Source organism: Ictidomys tridecemlineatus, chromosome 8 (assembly GCF_052094955.1).
Source record: "Ictidomys tridecemlineatus isolate mIctTri1 chromosome 8, mIctTri1.hap1, whole genome shotgun sequence".
Lineage (NCBI taxonomy): Eukaryota > Metazoa > Chordata > Mammalia > Rodentia > Sciuridae > Ictidomys > Ictidomys tridecemlineatus.
Genome location: NC_135484.1, coordinates 140,082,301 through 140,097,393, shown reverse-complemented (window position 1 = coordinate 140,097,393; position 15,093 = coordinate 140,082,301). Strand labels below are relative to the sequence as shown.

Below are 15,093 nucleotides of genomic sequence, written 5' to 3'. Positions count from 1 at the left end.
CACTCTCTCCAGGCAGTGCCCACAGCTTCGGCCAAGTGGCTTTTCCAAAAGATGCTCCTGTGGCACAAGGCTTCCCACAGATGGCCCATGTGGGCCGGAAGCAGCCTGCGACTTCCTGGAGGCACCTGATACCTGTGACCCGCGTGGAGCAGGAGGTAGGTTTGGGGACAGGATTAGAGCAAATCACAGGACAGCGGGACGGGCAAACTGCCGTTTTTAAAATATAACATTTATTGCTTAGATGGTTTGATACAGAACAGCTTTCTTTTCATTCTGAATTTGGAAGTTCTATACAACTGAGTACAAAGAGGAACAAAAAGTACCAAAACCAAACTTGTGATTCTCTGTTCATGTGGCATAAACCAGTTTTGTACATAACATGTAGCAGCAGTTTTTAAAGTTCCCTTTAGAAAAATATGAAATCTACACATTTATTATTGTTTCCTGTTTAATGCATGGGCTGAAATCACTAGGATCAACTTCCTTCTTGAAGAGAGAGGAGAGGAAAGAGACGAACGTATGATGAATCTGTCTGAAACTGGCATCCGGCTGCCACGTAGCTTCCCCAGAGCCGCGTGGAAGACAGCCCTGGGGTCTTTGTTTCTTTTGTTCACGCAGCCAGGTGTTTCATGTAGTGATTGAATCTCAGCATTGTGTCCATTAATCACAGAGAAAGAAAAAAAAAACTTGCACCTCAAAAAACTTTTCAGAAGATCCATATATATATATATATATATATATATATATATATATATATATATATGCAAAAGCCCTGAGAGAAGGAGAAAGAGAATCAAACAAAATGTATAGGAACAAATTAGCTGGACATGCAGACTAAGCTATGATTCACCCAGCGTTTAAACAAATCACAAATTTCACAGTTTAATATAGGGGAAAGGGGGCAGAACAACAAATAATACACTTGTCAAACTCACTAATAAAATGTGGCAAGACCTTATCGACTACGAGGGTACGGATCAAGGCTAAATAAAGCTTTAGATCAATAGTGATTATTGCGAGCTGCAGCCCCGGCGACCTGCGTGGCGGGGGGCTGACCCCTGCTACATCTCACCGCAGCGTAGAGTTTAGTCATGGCTTCTCCCCACAATATTGCGAGTTTAGTGTGGAGAGTTGCAAAGAAAAACAAAACACAAGGAACCCCAAATAATAATAACGACAAAAATAACAATAACAGTTGTAATAATAATAATAAAAAAAGAACAACTAAGGGATGCATGAACTGGTTTCAACTTAGAAGGCCAAGGGATCATTGGTTCTGATCTGCATTCATCTCTACAGTAAATAAAACCGCATTTTAAACTGGTTCATATATCCCAATACAGTTAAAAATCATATATACCTCAACGATTTTCCTTTCACATGCAAAGATATCACTTTTTATTTTTTCAAGAATATCCACCTTCCTTTGATGTCAGGGTGGTTGGGTCTTAGCTACTGGAAACTGAAATGGAAACAAAAGGGCATGTGTCTCTGTGCAAGGCTTAAGCCAAGGAAGAGCCCGTGGAGCCCCAAGGGGCCAGCGGGGAGAGGCCCAGTGGAGGGGCACTTCCCCAGGGAAAGGCCAGAGGCTCCACAGGGTGCAGCAAGCAGGAGCCCCGGCAGCAGTATGGCTCGGCTCAAGGGCAGGATGCTGGACACAAGGTCAGCGCTATAGGACCTATCGTTTTCGCTGCAGTGAGGGAAGTCTGTTGTCTGCACAGAATGCTCACGAATAAAAGGAATCCCACCTTTTTGCACCCAGCGGTTTGGGCCTCTTAAGGAACTAGTGACACCACATGAGTCTTTAAGCACCAACCCCACGTCGCAGGAAGGCAAATAGAAATCTCTCCTCTTAACCCTTGCATGTAGTTTTATTACCAGTAGTAGTACTTCCTCACTTTTCAATGACAGTAGCACAGCCGGGGGCAAGGCTTGGACTGGGCTTAGCAGGAAGACTGGGATACTTTGCTCACAAGTGACAGGACTGTCACCACCTGGCTTCCTCAAAAACCACCCCTGTGGCACCCCCGGGCCAGGCCCGGCGTCTTGGATGCCTGTTCCCTGCCGCATGTGCAGCCTTGCTCTCCCCGATCTGAGCTTTCCTCAGCTGTGTTCCGGGGGCCCGGCCTCTGCTGGAGTCTGCAGCCGCGGAAGAAAGGCCTGTCTGAGTACAGTAGAGAGCTGTCACCGGAGCGTGCCCAGGAACCGGCAGGGGCAGGTTCTGTGGGGACCTGAGGGTGGCCACGCAGGTCTCCCAGGACAAATATTGCCCATTTGTTTCTGCTGACTGCAGAGCCCAGCAAACTGATGAACTAATAATAATAATAATATTAATATTAATAATAATAATAACATATACCTAATGGGAAGGGGGAAAATCAAATAGACAACATCCAGGTACGTTTTCCATAGGTTAAGTTGTTGGGGAGGTAACTCTTCTCTGTAGATTAAGAATGGATGTCTTGGAACTTGAATAGTAACTATTTCTAAGGTGGAAAGAGTAGAAACAAATATGAGGTTGAAGCTAGAGCTCTTTCCTGATTTTGGCTTGAGCCGCCTTGGAAACCTTCATCGACCACATTTCCTAATAACAAGGACCAGATCGGCTCCACCGCGGAGCAAACAGGGAAAAAGAAAGAAAAAGGAAGGTCTTTGAGAAATCACATCACATCCATCTTCCCTCTGGTCATTTACATGAAATTATGAAATTCACATCATTTTCTTCCAGTTATTGGCTACGGGTATCCCAGGGCGTATTTTTTCCTCCTGTTCCAGCTCACAGAACAAACAGGACTGTCACAGATTCACAGAAACAAGCTCACACACATCGATACAAAGGGTAACATTAATGCTTAAATGAAGAGGTCCTCCCCAGACAATGCTTTAAAATATCTGTCTTGTTAAAGTTGTTTTGGGCAAACACAACCCCCATGGGACACGGAGGCTCCGTAAGTAGTTAAGGCACTGGAATCGGCACGTGCTGCGGCCTGCAGGGCGCCCGCAAGGCTATGGCACAGGGCCGGTGGCCCGCTCGGCTCCTCCTGCCTCCCGCTGGCTCCTCCCGACAGCCGAAGGACAATGACAAAATCTCCTGAAATGCAGCTCTGAGATGCTGGGCTCCGTTGGCTTGTCTGTGCGAGGGCGAGGCGGGATGTCACTCCATCCCCAGCAGCTGGGAGGTGGCCTCGGCCGGGGCCAGCGCGGGGTGGGCAGGCCTCTTGCCGCACAGCTCCAGCAGGTCTTGCACCAGGGTTTCTGGGCCCTCGGGGTCGGGGTCGCCCGCCGCCTGCTCCTTGGGGGCCGGCCGGCCCTTCTCCTCCCGGTGGCCGCAGTCCTTCCCGGCGCTGGCCAAGCTCTCTTTGCGGCTCCGGGTGACGGCCACGTGGTTGCTGGTGCTGGGAGCCGACTCGGCCTCGTTCTCTGAGACTGGGTTGTTGCCGCTATGGGTGGACTCGTCCTCGCTGTCCTCCTCGGGCCGCTCATCCTTGTCACTGTCCTTGCCGTGGTGCTTGCCGTGCCGGGCTTTCTGGTGGATCCGCTGGTGCCGGACCAGGCTGTGCTTGAGGGTGAAGGTCCGCTCGCAGGTCTGACACTTGTAGGGCCTTTCCCCTGAGAAGGGAGAAGAAATCCGTCTGTTAGCCCAAGGCCACTGCCCTGCCTCCCCAACGGCAGTCAGGACAGCGCACCCAGGGCCAGGACTCCCCCACTCAGGGACAGCCCTCCTGTTGGGCGCAGGGGACACAGGAGTTCCAGGGGCCGCATCCCCTCCCCTTTCCTCTCAGCCCAGGAGTTCTACGGCTGATCCCGAAACCAAGATCCTAGAAGCAGAAGCCTCGGGTATGCAGTCTGACCTGGCCCAGAGAAAAGCATCTCGTGGAAGGCCAGGGTGGTCCTCTCCGGGGCCCATGGGGACAGCAGCTCCGCCTAAGTCAAAGCACAGATCTCTGTGTTCCAAGGTGGAATTTCCCAAAGGCTCAGAGACCCAGCGGCCGACAGCTGAGGATAGCACCTGTCAGCAGCCCAGAACCTCGCCCTGCTGAGAGCCGGGCCCGGGGCTCTTGGCCGCAAGCACAGGGCCCAGCGGACGGTGCGGAGGCTGGCTGGGTGCGGGTGGCCCGCGGGCGCAGCTGGGAAGGGAGGAAGGTGGAGGCCCACAGGGCCTGGCAGGGTTTCTCTGGGAGGGAAGGACGGATGGCCCTGCCCAGGTCACCTCACTCTCCTACACTCTCCCAGTGGCCTGGGGCTCCGACTCCGTCACTGCTCTGGGACCGAGGTGGGTCCCCCTCACCTCCCCTTGGTGGCCCGGGCCCTCCTCACCTGTGTGGGACCTCATGTGCCTGGTGAGGTCCTGCAGGGACCAGAAGCGCTTGCTGCACACGCTGCAGACCTTCTTCCTCTTGTCCGCCTTGCTGGCCGTGCTCCTGGGGGAGTCCGTCTTTGGTTTCTTGTCATCGTCGCTTTTCTCCGAGGACCTCTTCTCGGCTGTGCCCTCCCCGTCAGAGGGGCCCTCTGTCTCCTCGTTCTGCTTCTCCTCGGAGGCCTCCCTGGTGCCTGGGGCCGGCTCCACTTCAGGGGGTTCAGTGGGCTTCTCTTCAGGCTCAGAGGCAGGGGCAGACGGCGGCCTCTCGGCTGCTCCGCCAGCACCCTCTCCCTCCGAAGGCTGCGTCTCCTCCTCATCCTTGGGCTCCTGGTGGCCGTGAGCCTTCCGGTGGCGGCTCAGGGTGCCCAGGAACTTGAAGCTCTTCCCGCAGGTGTCACAGGCGTGCTTCTGGTCCTGCTGGGCAGAGCCCTGGCTGCCCACGGGGCCCGCCTCCCCCTGTAGCTTGAAGTCCATCAGCTTGCTGGCCAAGTCGAGGTCCAGGCTCTTGTTGCTGGCCGTGTCTTCCTCCGGCCCGTCGGCGTCCCCAGCGCTCACCTCCACGCCACACTCTTCCTCCAACTTCTGCTTCTCCTCTGCCCCTTCCTCTTCCCCCTTCCCAGGGGAGGCTGCCTCTGCCTTGGCCTCCTCCGCAGGAGGATCCGCTGCAGCCTGGCTGAGCTCCACGGCTCCCTCTGATGGCAGCTGCTCCTTGTCCCGTGCGGTGAGGTCCAGCACCTCACCGGCCACCGCCAGTGTTTCCGAGTCTGACTGGCTATCTGTGTGAGCAAGCACAGCAGGGAAGGGGTTCAGATGGGATGCACAAAGCACGTGCCTTTGAAGGGCTCTACTGGGACGTGGCTGGATCCACCCTGGTGACCTGGGCCCCAAGCTCAGTGAGGATTTCTCACCCCCAATCCTCGTCACCCCCGACATCCCTCATGAGGGTCAACATGAACCTGGAGACTTAAGGAGGGCGAACCAGCCTCCACATCCCTGCAGGAGGTTCCCAGGGCTGGCGTGTCTGGACCTCCTGGCCCCCACTGCCCCGCCCCAGGAAGGTGAGTGACTCAGGCAGTGTAGACAAAGGGCTGCAAGATAGGAGAGGTGCATTCCAGAGACTGGTGGCACTAGGGAAGTTGAGGAAGCCAAGTTGTAAGTTATCTTTCCAGTGCAAAGAAATTATATGAACATGCATCACACACAGGACCACCCTCCCAATCCTCTCAAACGTGGTCTCTGATGAGTCCCATAGAGAACGACCCTGAACGTGAATTCTGTGTTTATAGTGCACACCCTCTCGCCTGCCAGCTCATCTCTAGGTAGAGGTCAGAGGCAAAAGGAGACATGCACACCTGCAGCACTGGAGGGTGGAGCGACATTCCACAGGGGAGGACCACCTTCATGCCAGGAGAGCAGGCAGGAGGCCCTGAGGGGCGGGTGCGAGTGGGGACAGGGAATTGTGGGTTGCAGGCATCTCACACTTCCTGCCTCTTGCTTGTTCCCATTTGTCCTCTCTCCACAGCAAAACTAGACGGGGAAAGTCCACTGGCTTTTAATGACCTTCTGAAGACAGAGCACTGTGGCAACTGTAATGACGCCCAGCAGGTCAGAACTGAATGAGGACCTAAGGACTGTAAGTATGTGCTGTGACAGTGAGGCAGAAGCTGGCAGGGCCTACCGGTCAGGTGGAGATTCCTGTCCAGTTCATCACTGTAAGCACTCAGAGGTGCCTCGGAGTCAGACAGACGGAACCCGCCGTTCCCAGCACATGGGAGGTTCACGCCCTCAACACGCCCGTCTCCGACCACAGTGCTTGAACTGAGCAAAGATTCACACACCTAACCTGATTCTTGCTTGCTGGGGCCAGCCACCCCACAATGTTACCCCAGGCCCTTCACTCCTCTTCAATGTCACACGTCCCATTATCTGCCATCAAGGTGTTCCCGGGGCTGGGATAAGGAGCTGGTATTGCCTCTCCCAATATCCTCAGAGATGATACCTGCTCTTCACACCCCTGGAGTTCGGGGCTCACCTGCAACCATCTCTGTGACATTCTACCCACAAGACTGCCTTGGTTTTACTCGACTGCTGTAGGGTATCAAGACATGTCAGAGGGAAACACGATTCATGGTTTTTTTGACCAGAACTAGGACTTCTGAGAGATGCACACCAACGTTAGGGCACATTTCAAGGGAAACTCAGATGCTCATTTTGTGGAAATATTTGAATAGAGAGCATCTCCAGAATGGACTTTGGATAAACTCTACAACAAAAATGCAGCGCGCTTATTTGTTGGCTTTGTGGGTAATCTGTTTAAAAAAGGTTTGATCTCTAGTTACTTCCACTTTGCTCCAGTATATCCTACACTATTTCTCTTATTTTCTTTTTTCAGTAAAAAAAAAATTTTAGACAAAGGGCCTTGTGGGGCTGGGGTTGTGGCTCAGTGGTAGAGCGCTTGCCTGGCATGTGTGAGGCACTGGGTCCAGTCCCTGGCATCACATAAAATAAAGATGTTGTATCCATCTACAACAAAACAAAATAAAACAACAACAACAACAAAAAAAGGGTCTTGCTCCTCGCTATGTTGCCCAGGCTGATCTTTAATTGTGGGCTCAAAGAATCCTCAACCTCGGCCTCCTGAGCAGCTGGGCCTGTGGGCACATACCACATCCTGCGCAAGAATGAACTGCACAGAACATATTTCAGGAAGATAGACCCAGAAAAAAATCAAAATGAATTCTGAAACACTAAGACCACACCACTCCACTCCCAGGTCCTTCCTTAGGGTGGATAATGGAAGGAGAACTCTGCTCACTTCCTCTTTGAACAAAGGAGGTGTGGCTGTCTTCCACCAAACTTCCGCTAGGGGGAGTGTTTTAGCCCCTCAAGTTCCAAGCAACTTTTGATTCTTGGGAACAACAGACTTAACCTGTTCACATACCACTAATATCCACCTCGAAAGGCCAGGTCCTATTTTGACCCTTTTCAACACTCCCATTGCCAAATACAGGTGGCTGAGCTGATGGCTTTGTATAAGCAATGCTACTTTAAAAGCAAGCACTGATTTTCTGCCACCCATCCGTCCCTCTTCTCTATGCGGGGGGGGGGGGGGGCAGTGGGAAAAAGCTGAAGAAATCCTGATAGGTAAGGAACCCACAGCTCCCCTTGCGAGACAGCGCACACCTTCCTAGGTGCTCCAGTTAAGGATCTCCTGCTCCTGGAAATGAAACGCTACCTGACGAGGCAGACACGATCATCTAAATAATTAATCTGATGGGTAGAGCTGTTCTGTCTGCGCTTCGCCTGATGATTGGGATCAACACTGCGGCCCAGTCCACAGGGACACATGGGATTTTGGGGTTGGCAAACTAAGGGAAAAGTTTAAAAATGTTCATGTTTATAGTCCTGCCCGGCTGCCTGTACCATGGCTCTTCTAGACAGCGTCCAAGGAGAACCAAGGAGGGCATCCTTCAAGGGCAAAGGGGGCCAGGCACCTCTGCCCAGCAGAGTGCAGTTTCAGTTTCAAATTCAATACAGCCCTCTGAAGGGAGAGCTGCTCCCCGCACTACAGCATTTTTAGCTTGGGGAAAATATCTGAGGTGCATTTTCACGAAAAATCTTATGGGACTGAAAAAGTCACATGGACATTAGAAAATATTAGAGATTTTAAGAAAATGCAGTCTAGGCATATAAACTTAGAAACCTCGAGAACTTCCTGGGTAGTTTCCTGACTTTAAAAAAAATAGTCTGTTTCTCAAAAGTCTCACTTTAACTGCCCAGGAGGGAGCCCGCCAAACCCGCATCATGCCCCCCTGTTTGTAAATCTCTCCTTGAAGTCCCTGGAGTGTGTGCCTCCCTGACCTGCTTTCTTTCCCTCCTGAATCTCAGTTTCTTCTCACCATGAAATGTGACCACAATTAAACCAGACCTATAACTTCTCTCGGCTGGTTTCACATTACAACATTCGGTGACTTTTCTTTTCCCAGAAGTTTTGTCCCTTTACAGAAAATCTATACAACTTCTGGGGCAGGGCCTTGAAAAAACAAAACTTGTCACTGTAAACTTAAAGCCAAACGCGCCCAGAGGCCAACGTTTGGTGCTGAAGCAAAGCTCGGAGTGTACATCTTGATTCAGCTTTGTATCTGGGGATCCACGGCCGCCCCTGGGGTCAGCAGCATCCAGGCTTTTCCTTCCGTATGGGAGGGACGCTGGGTGCAAAGCCAGCCCGCGGCACACGGTGAGGACTCTAAAACTTGTTGGTAAAACACGGGGACCCAGCTCCCGCCCCTTCACCAGCTGTCTTCCCTCCTTCGGAACTGGTGTGGAAAGGATCACATGCTGCTTTGTAAACCAGGCTGCCAGAAAACGTTCTGGACCAACAGGTGCCCTGGCAGCCGAGGGTTAAACATTAACAGGAAGGTCTGCAGGAAAGCGAGCTCTGTGGGCAGCCTGGCGGGCCTCCTGCCACTTGGGCAGCAAGTAGACCATCTTCAGCTCACAGGGCTCTTCCAGGGGCAGGGTGCTGTGGGCATCATAGCTTTCTTTACTCAGGACCTCGGTAAACTGTGTGGAAATGGAGTCTGGGGAATGGAGTCAGCAAAACCAGCACTTGGCTACCCGTTGGGGTCTGAACCGGAGGAAGGGCTGGGCAGGTCAAGGGCGCTTGGAATCTCTCTCGGGCTTGGTGGGAGGTATGTGGAAGGCAGGGCCGGTTCCCCCCAGTGGGATCAGTTCTCGTCCTGGAAATGGTGCCCACTCACTCCACTGTGCCCCATTCCCTCTGACCCCGAGGTAAGGACTAATAGTGTGGGGTGCCTCCTATGCCACACAGACCCCCTCACTCTCAAGGCGTGAAGAGAAGCCACGGGCACAATTAAACTCCAGAAAAACAGAGCTGGGGGAACCACCTTGGCTTGGCTTCAAGCAGAGGGAGATCTGGAGACGGCAAGCACTGAAGGTCTGCAGAACCGAATCCAGTATTCACACCACCCTCACTGCTCCTTTTGTAAGTCTTGGTGACCTGCAGTAGCCTATTGTCGTTTGTTCTGGGGGTGGTGCACCCCAGCAGCCTGGGACGATGGAGGGCATTGAACTGAGGACTGGACTGAGGACGTGGGTAAATACAGAAGCCGAGGGAGAAGGGTGGCAGAAGCTGAGTGGGCAGCTGTTAATTGCTCTGTAGGGTCTGGGGGAGGAGCACACGTCAGCACAGAGAGTCACACCGGGTTCAGGTCAGGCAGAGACGTGATTAAAGAAAGGACATGCAGAGTGCTTCTCAAACAAGGACAGCCTTCTACTGGAAGAGAGTTACTGAAAAGAAAAACACCCCACTTCGCCCCCCCCCCCAGAAGGGCTCAGCACCCCCAGTTCCTATAATAATACACGGATGTCCCAGTAAGCCCCTCCCTGCTCCGGGATGCTGCGGAGGCTGGGGCTCCCCAAACCTTTAAGGTTTCACATTCCTTTTAGAGGTGTTCATACCCAGAGCTACAAACACTGTCCACCTCCCACAGATCCCACCGCCCAGCACTAGGAACAAAGGCCACCTTCTGCTAGGAGGGTGTCCATCTTCCCTAGCCACTTCCACAAGTCACCTAGGGGCACTGCCATTGGTTCCCGAATTCCCTGGGCTCCTGGCTCCGTCGTCTCGTAGTCTAGGCCCCTGTGACCCAGGAGCCGCGCTCCCAGTCCTCAGCACGCCCTGAGCTGGCTGCGGCTGTCGGCGGAGCCCGGAGCAGCGCCCTCTGCTCTCCTCCTCTCTGGTTCTCCATCACCTGGAGGCACTACCTGTGCTATCATGGGATCCAACATCACTCTCTTTTGGGGGGATAAGCCCGTTTCTTCTCAGGGAACAGGTGGTAACTCCGTGTTTGCGCAACTGGTGGCGTTCACAGTTAGATTTGGTAGAAAAGAAGGCATCGCATTTTTGACAAGGGAAGGGTTTCTGACCTGAAGCAGGAAAAAAAATATATATTTATCTGGCTTTCTAATGCAATAAAAAAGAAAAATCGCTTTTGATTTATTCTCTTGGGATTACTGGCATTTGCTCTCCCCCACCCTCCACCCCTTCCTTTTAATAAACAATTCATTAAAAACAAAACAAAACACTGAGAAATACCAATGACTAGAATGATAATGATAAATTTCCCTCATCTGAGTGAATTGGAATGAGCTTTTGTTTTCAAAATACTAAAAGAAATTCAACAGTGAAACCAAGATATATACGTTTAAATAAAGTGATGGCATTAGCATTAAAATTATTAAATAATGACAACAAAAAATAAGAATGAAGGGATTTCAGACCCTGGTAAGACAACACCTGTATTAAACCACAAAGAAAACACAAGTGATTTCTAGTTTGGAGAATAATACAGATGCTGGGGACCCCAAGAGGACAAGGAGACAGGCTCAGGCCTCCAGGAGGGTTCCCGAATCCCTGGGTCACCGCAGGGACCCATGGGAGAAGTCAGGGAGTGCCCCCTTCACACAGCAGGTCCCCATTCTAGCCACAGGTGGCTGTGGCTTCCCATGGGGGGCAGGAGCAGTGCATCTTCCTAGGACCCCACCTGTGCGACTTGTTGGAACGTACTGCAGTGACTTCTGCCCAAGGTCACTGTGGTCCTCACAGGCAGAGCCTGGAGGTCTTCTTGTCCCATTAAAGATTCTTTGCTCCCCCTGGTCTGAACTCTGGCTTGGAAATACGTGAGTGACCAACACACACAAGCAAGTCTGCTCACCCCACAGATGCGCAGCAGAGGACCCCCCCTCCCAAGTCCCAGCTCTACAAGCGGGCAAATGGCTGAGAGGAGAGGCCCTCCTTCCCTCCCCAGGGAGGCTCTGCTTTGGTCGGCCTATCCTGTCCTGTTATTTGGATTCCTTTTGTACTGTACACACCACGTTGCAAAATGCAAGTGAAGCTCCTCTGATACCGTCCCATGTTTGTGTGGATGAATGGGAGGGCAAGGGCTGGTGGAGTAGGGGTGAGAAAGGGGGGGAAGAGAGGAGAAAGGGGAACAGGAAGAGGGGAGGAAGGACAGAGAAAGAGGAGGGAAGGATGGAGAGGAATGAGAAGTCCAATAGGGAGAGAAACGGGTGTGGGGGGAGAGTGAGAAAGAAGGGGTGGGACAGGAGGAGGAGGAGGGGAATGATGAAGGAGGAGAAAGGGGAAGGATGAGGTGGACGAGGCAGGCTTCAGGAGAGAACAAATGCAGGTTCATCCTTTGCTACGTCGCTAATTTCTTCTTTCTCCCCCAGTCACACACTGTAGATCCTAGTGTCCAACCTCACAGTGGAAAAGATGTCAGGTACTGAACCTTGGGACGGCCAGGGCCAAACACAAGTGTCCAGGCCTGCAGGAAGAGCCGCTAGCACAGCTCCCTGGAGACACAAATCACAGACCTTTGGCCTTCGGTTTAGATTAGTGTTGTAATGTCCACTGAGCCTGGGCTGGGGCAGTGCTCAGGGTCAGGGGCTTGCTGGAGTGCTCAGTAAGGCCTGGCACCTGGGGTGAGCGGAAGGGCCGCAGGTTTCCCAGGACAAGGAAGGGGCAGCACCACTGGCACTGCCAGGCTGCACAACTCCAGGTGACGCGGTTCCCAGGGCATGAAGACATGTGGCCAGCAAGACTGAAGCAGCAGTGTGGCCAAACTTGTGTGCCAGGAGTAATCCAATACATTTATTCCTTTCTGAGCTCAAAGACTTTAAGATGATGCTTCCAAATCTCCTTTGGAGCTGGTTATGAACACAGACAGGATGGGGGTGTAGCTCCGTGGTGGAGCCCTGCCTAAGACGTGCAAGTCCCTATGGGAAACCCAGGAAGGGCTGAATCAGAAATCCAGGATACGGTACGTATACTTCTGGGGAGCCACCCAAAATAGTGGAGAACCCATCAATTGCTCAGAAGAGCCCTTCTTTTTGCAAGTATTTTTTGCTAAACGTATATTAAAAAAACCCACATTAATTTTTTTTTTAAAATCATGCTTTTGTGCAACTAGTTGTAAAGTACTGGTGTATCTTCCAAATAATTTCTTGCTATTCATTAAGAATTGAATATAATATTTAAGGATTTCAAGTAGGAATAAAATACTGCTCCTTTAACATTTTATGTCAAAAGGCAGTATGGAGTCAAGTACAGTAGTGCACACCTGTAACCCCAGCTTAGGAGGCTGAAGTAGGAGGATCACAAGGCCAGCCTCTCAATTTCATGAGACCCTTTCTTAAAATACAAATAAAAAGGTCTGAGAATGTAGCTTGTTGGTAGAGCACTCCTAGGTTCAATCCTCAGGACCAGAAAACAAAACACAAGCAAAAAAAACCAAACCAAAACAAACAGAAACACCTCACATTTCATTTCATTGCAAATGTCCTTCTATTTTAAATAGCAGTGGTCTCTATGGATAGCAGAAATATTGAGCCCTTTTAGTATTTTAAGACAGGTTTTTAAAACACTTTTGGCTGGTCACCTACATTGGAAAGTTTCACATGATTTGATTAATGTGTAACTGCCCCACGTTGCTACTTTAGAAGGGGAGTTTGTAAGAACATCTGTAACCACAGTGAATCCCCCTGGTACCCAAGGGTCATCCCTCGCCCCCAACCCCAACCCCAGGCCAGTCATCCTCTGCACAGACCAGCTCAGAAAGGAAGAGACATGTTGCGTGGAATGGTCTTCTCCGGAAGGCACTGGGCAAGCATGACCAGGGAGAGCGAGTTGGCCAAGGAGATCAGGACCTTGGCCATCAGGACCAAGACCACAGATCTGGGAATATTTCTGTTCACTTCCCAAAGGAAACCAGGGTTCGGAGGGGAGGTTGGGACCTGATGGCAAACCTCGAAGCTGCCTTTCCTTTTGTAACAAGACAACACAGCTCGAGGCCCCTGGTTCCTGCCACAACTCCTCTACCCTCGAGGCGAAGGTGCCTTCCTTTTGGTATTTTTCCCTCTACATTTGGCAGAGGTGTAAAATAAAATAAAAATAAAAAGGGCCGGGGATGTGGCTCTTGGTGGTAGAGCACGCCTCGGTTCCACCCCCAGGACTGGATTAGAGGTAAGGACATCTGGTGCTCAGGGTGCCTTGCGCACTGGAGTGACATCTTATTCATCTGAACTCTTGATGCTGGCTGCCCGATAGTGGGGAGGAGGGTCTCGGGTGGGAAGAGCCCTGAGGTGGCCAGGAAAAGGAGCTTGAAGCACCAGTGACAAGGCGAGCAAGTCAGACAATCTCAGTGTCGAGAGCTGGAGGGAACTTGGACATCACCCGGTCCCAAGCCTGTCCCTGGGCGATGAGGAACCAGAGCAAAGGGAAGGAGGAAGAAACGAGGGCAGAGACAAGAGGGACTGGCTGTGTTTCCTGGCACAGTCCTCCACCAGCTGCTTAAAGGCACAGGATGAGAGGCTCACCAGGGGCAGTGTTGTTCTCTGAGGCGGTGAGGAGCTCAGGGAGAGAAAGGTTAAGGAACCAGGAACTGTCCCCATCAGCAGGAAGCTCCGGGCTGGGAGAAAGCCAGAGAGGGACAGGAGGAAGAGGGCAGGTGTGTGGAGAACAAGGCAGGGACATGGAAGATGCCAGCTTCCTCCTCAGATGCAGTTCCTGGAGCCTGAACGGGGAGAGGCGAAGCCGCAGCGCGGACAGTGCGGGCAGGTGGATCCCCTATCAGAACACCATTCTCGGAATAAAAACTCTCAGCTTTAATACTACACTTAAGAGCAGAACTACAAAACGCCTTCCCTGTCACACCTCCTTTGTTTACAGGGTTGCTGCTGAGTCTTAAGGATATGCCTCAAGCCATGTTTTCAGGTTTTGGAGGGAACCTAAGAAGCCAGGGAGCTACGTGACTCTGACGGACAGCAGAGCTGCCCACCAGGGGAATTTCGGGTCTGCGGGAAGACGATTCCCCCGTCTTTTTCCAGGTCTAAAGCTCGATGAGTGGGAAATGTTCTCACACAGCACCAGACATAGCAGAGTGCTCAACATGGCGTGATTTAGTCAGGTGATGCCGACTAAACCCCTGGACGGTAAGTAGTGGTGCCCAGGAAAGGAAAGGAAGAAGCAGAAGCCAGCGGGCACCAATATTTACATGGGGTACAACACAATTCTGCAGTCACTGAGATTTTAATCCACAGCATTCCGATGCCCAGCTGTGCTCTCCCTGTCTCACACCACCTCCCAGTCTTCTTCATGCAGGCATGTGAGACAGGCCGGCACAGGAGGGCCTCCACGAGGGCAGCGGCAGGCCATGGCGATCATGGGTGGCTGCAGGGAACAGTGGCTCTGGTGTGGCGCTCTGGCCACACTTTACCACCCACAGGACTGCTGGCGAGTGACTTAGCTTCCCTAAGCCTCGACTTCCTCATGTCATGAACACTAGCTCTCAGAGGCTTCTCTGACTGGATGTCAGAGACTGGCCCCAAAGAGACACCTCTAATTAAGGTTATCGGCAACTCTCAACGGAGAAGTAGCAGAATGTTTTTATCTACATCCATCCTACCTGGTCTCGAATATGTCTTACATCTTCCTTGCTCAGGCTCAGATGCTTCCAAATTTTATTTTTGTACTGGGAACTGAACCAAGTACATTCCACTAAGCTAGGTCTCCAGTCCTTTTTATTTTAATTTATTTATTTTTGGTACTGGGGATTGAACTCAGGGGCAGTTGATCAGTGAGCCACATCCCCAGCTTTATTTTGTATTTTTTTAGAGACAGGGTCTGGCTTTTGCAGAGGCTGGCTTTGAAC

At 51.8% G+C, this 15,093-nt stretch overlaps 1 protein-coding gene across 12 annotated transcripts in view; it reads right to left on the bottom strand.

Annotated features, from left to right (window-relative positions):
* Positions 1 to 208: 208 nt before the first annotated feature.
* Positions 209 to 15,093, bottom strand: part of Rreb1 (ras responsive element binding protein 1) — a 180,368-nt gene continuing 165,483 nt past the window's right edge. For 11 of the 12 annotated variants that reach the window (XM_078020506.1, XM_005327489.5, XM_078020507.1 and 8 more), the window contains 3 exons: positions 10,148 to 10,309; positions 4,318 to 5,136; positions 209 to 3,609 (listed from right to left, as the gene is read on the bottom strand). In XM_078020506.1, coding sequence (XP_077876632.1) covers positions 3,155 to 3,609; positions 4,318 to 5,136; positions 10,148 to 10,309 — 1,436 coding nt within the window. In that variant the 3' untranslated portion in view covers positions 209 to 3,154. The remainder of the gene's footprint in view (positions 3,610 to 4,317; positions 5,137 to 10,147; positions 10,310 to 15,093) is intronic. The other variant, XM_078020510.1, reaches the window with a different exon arrangement.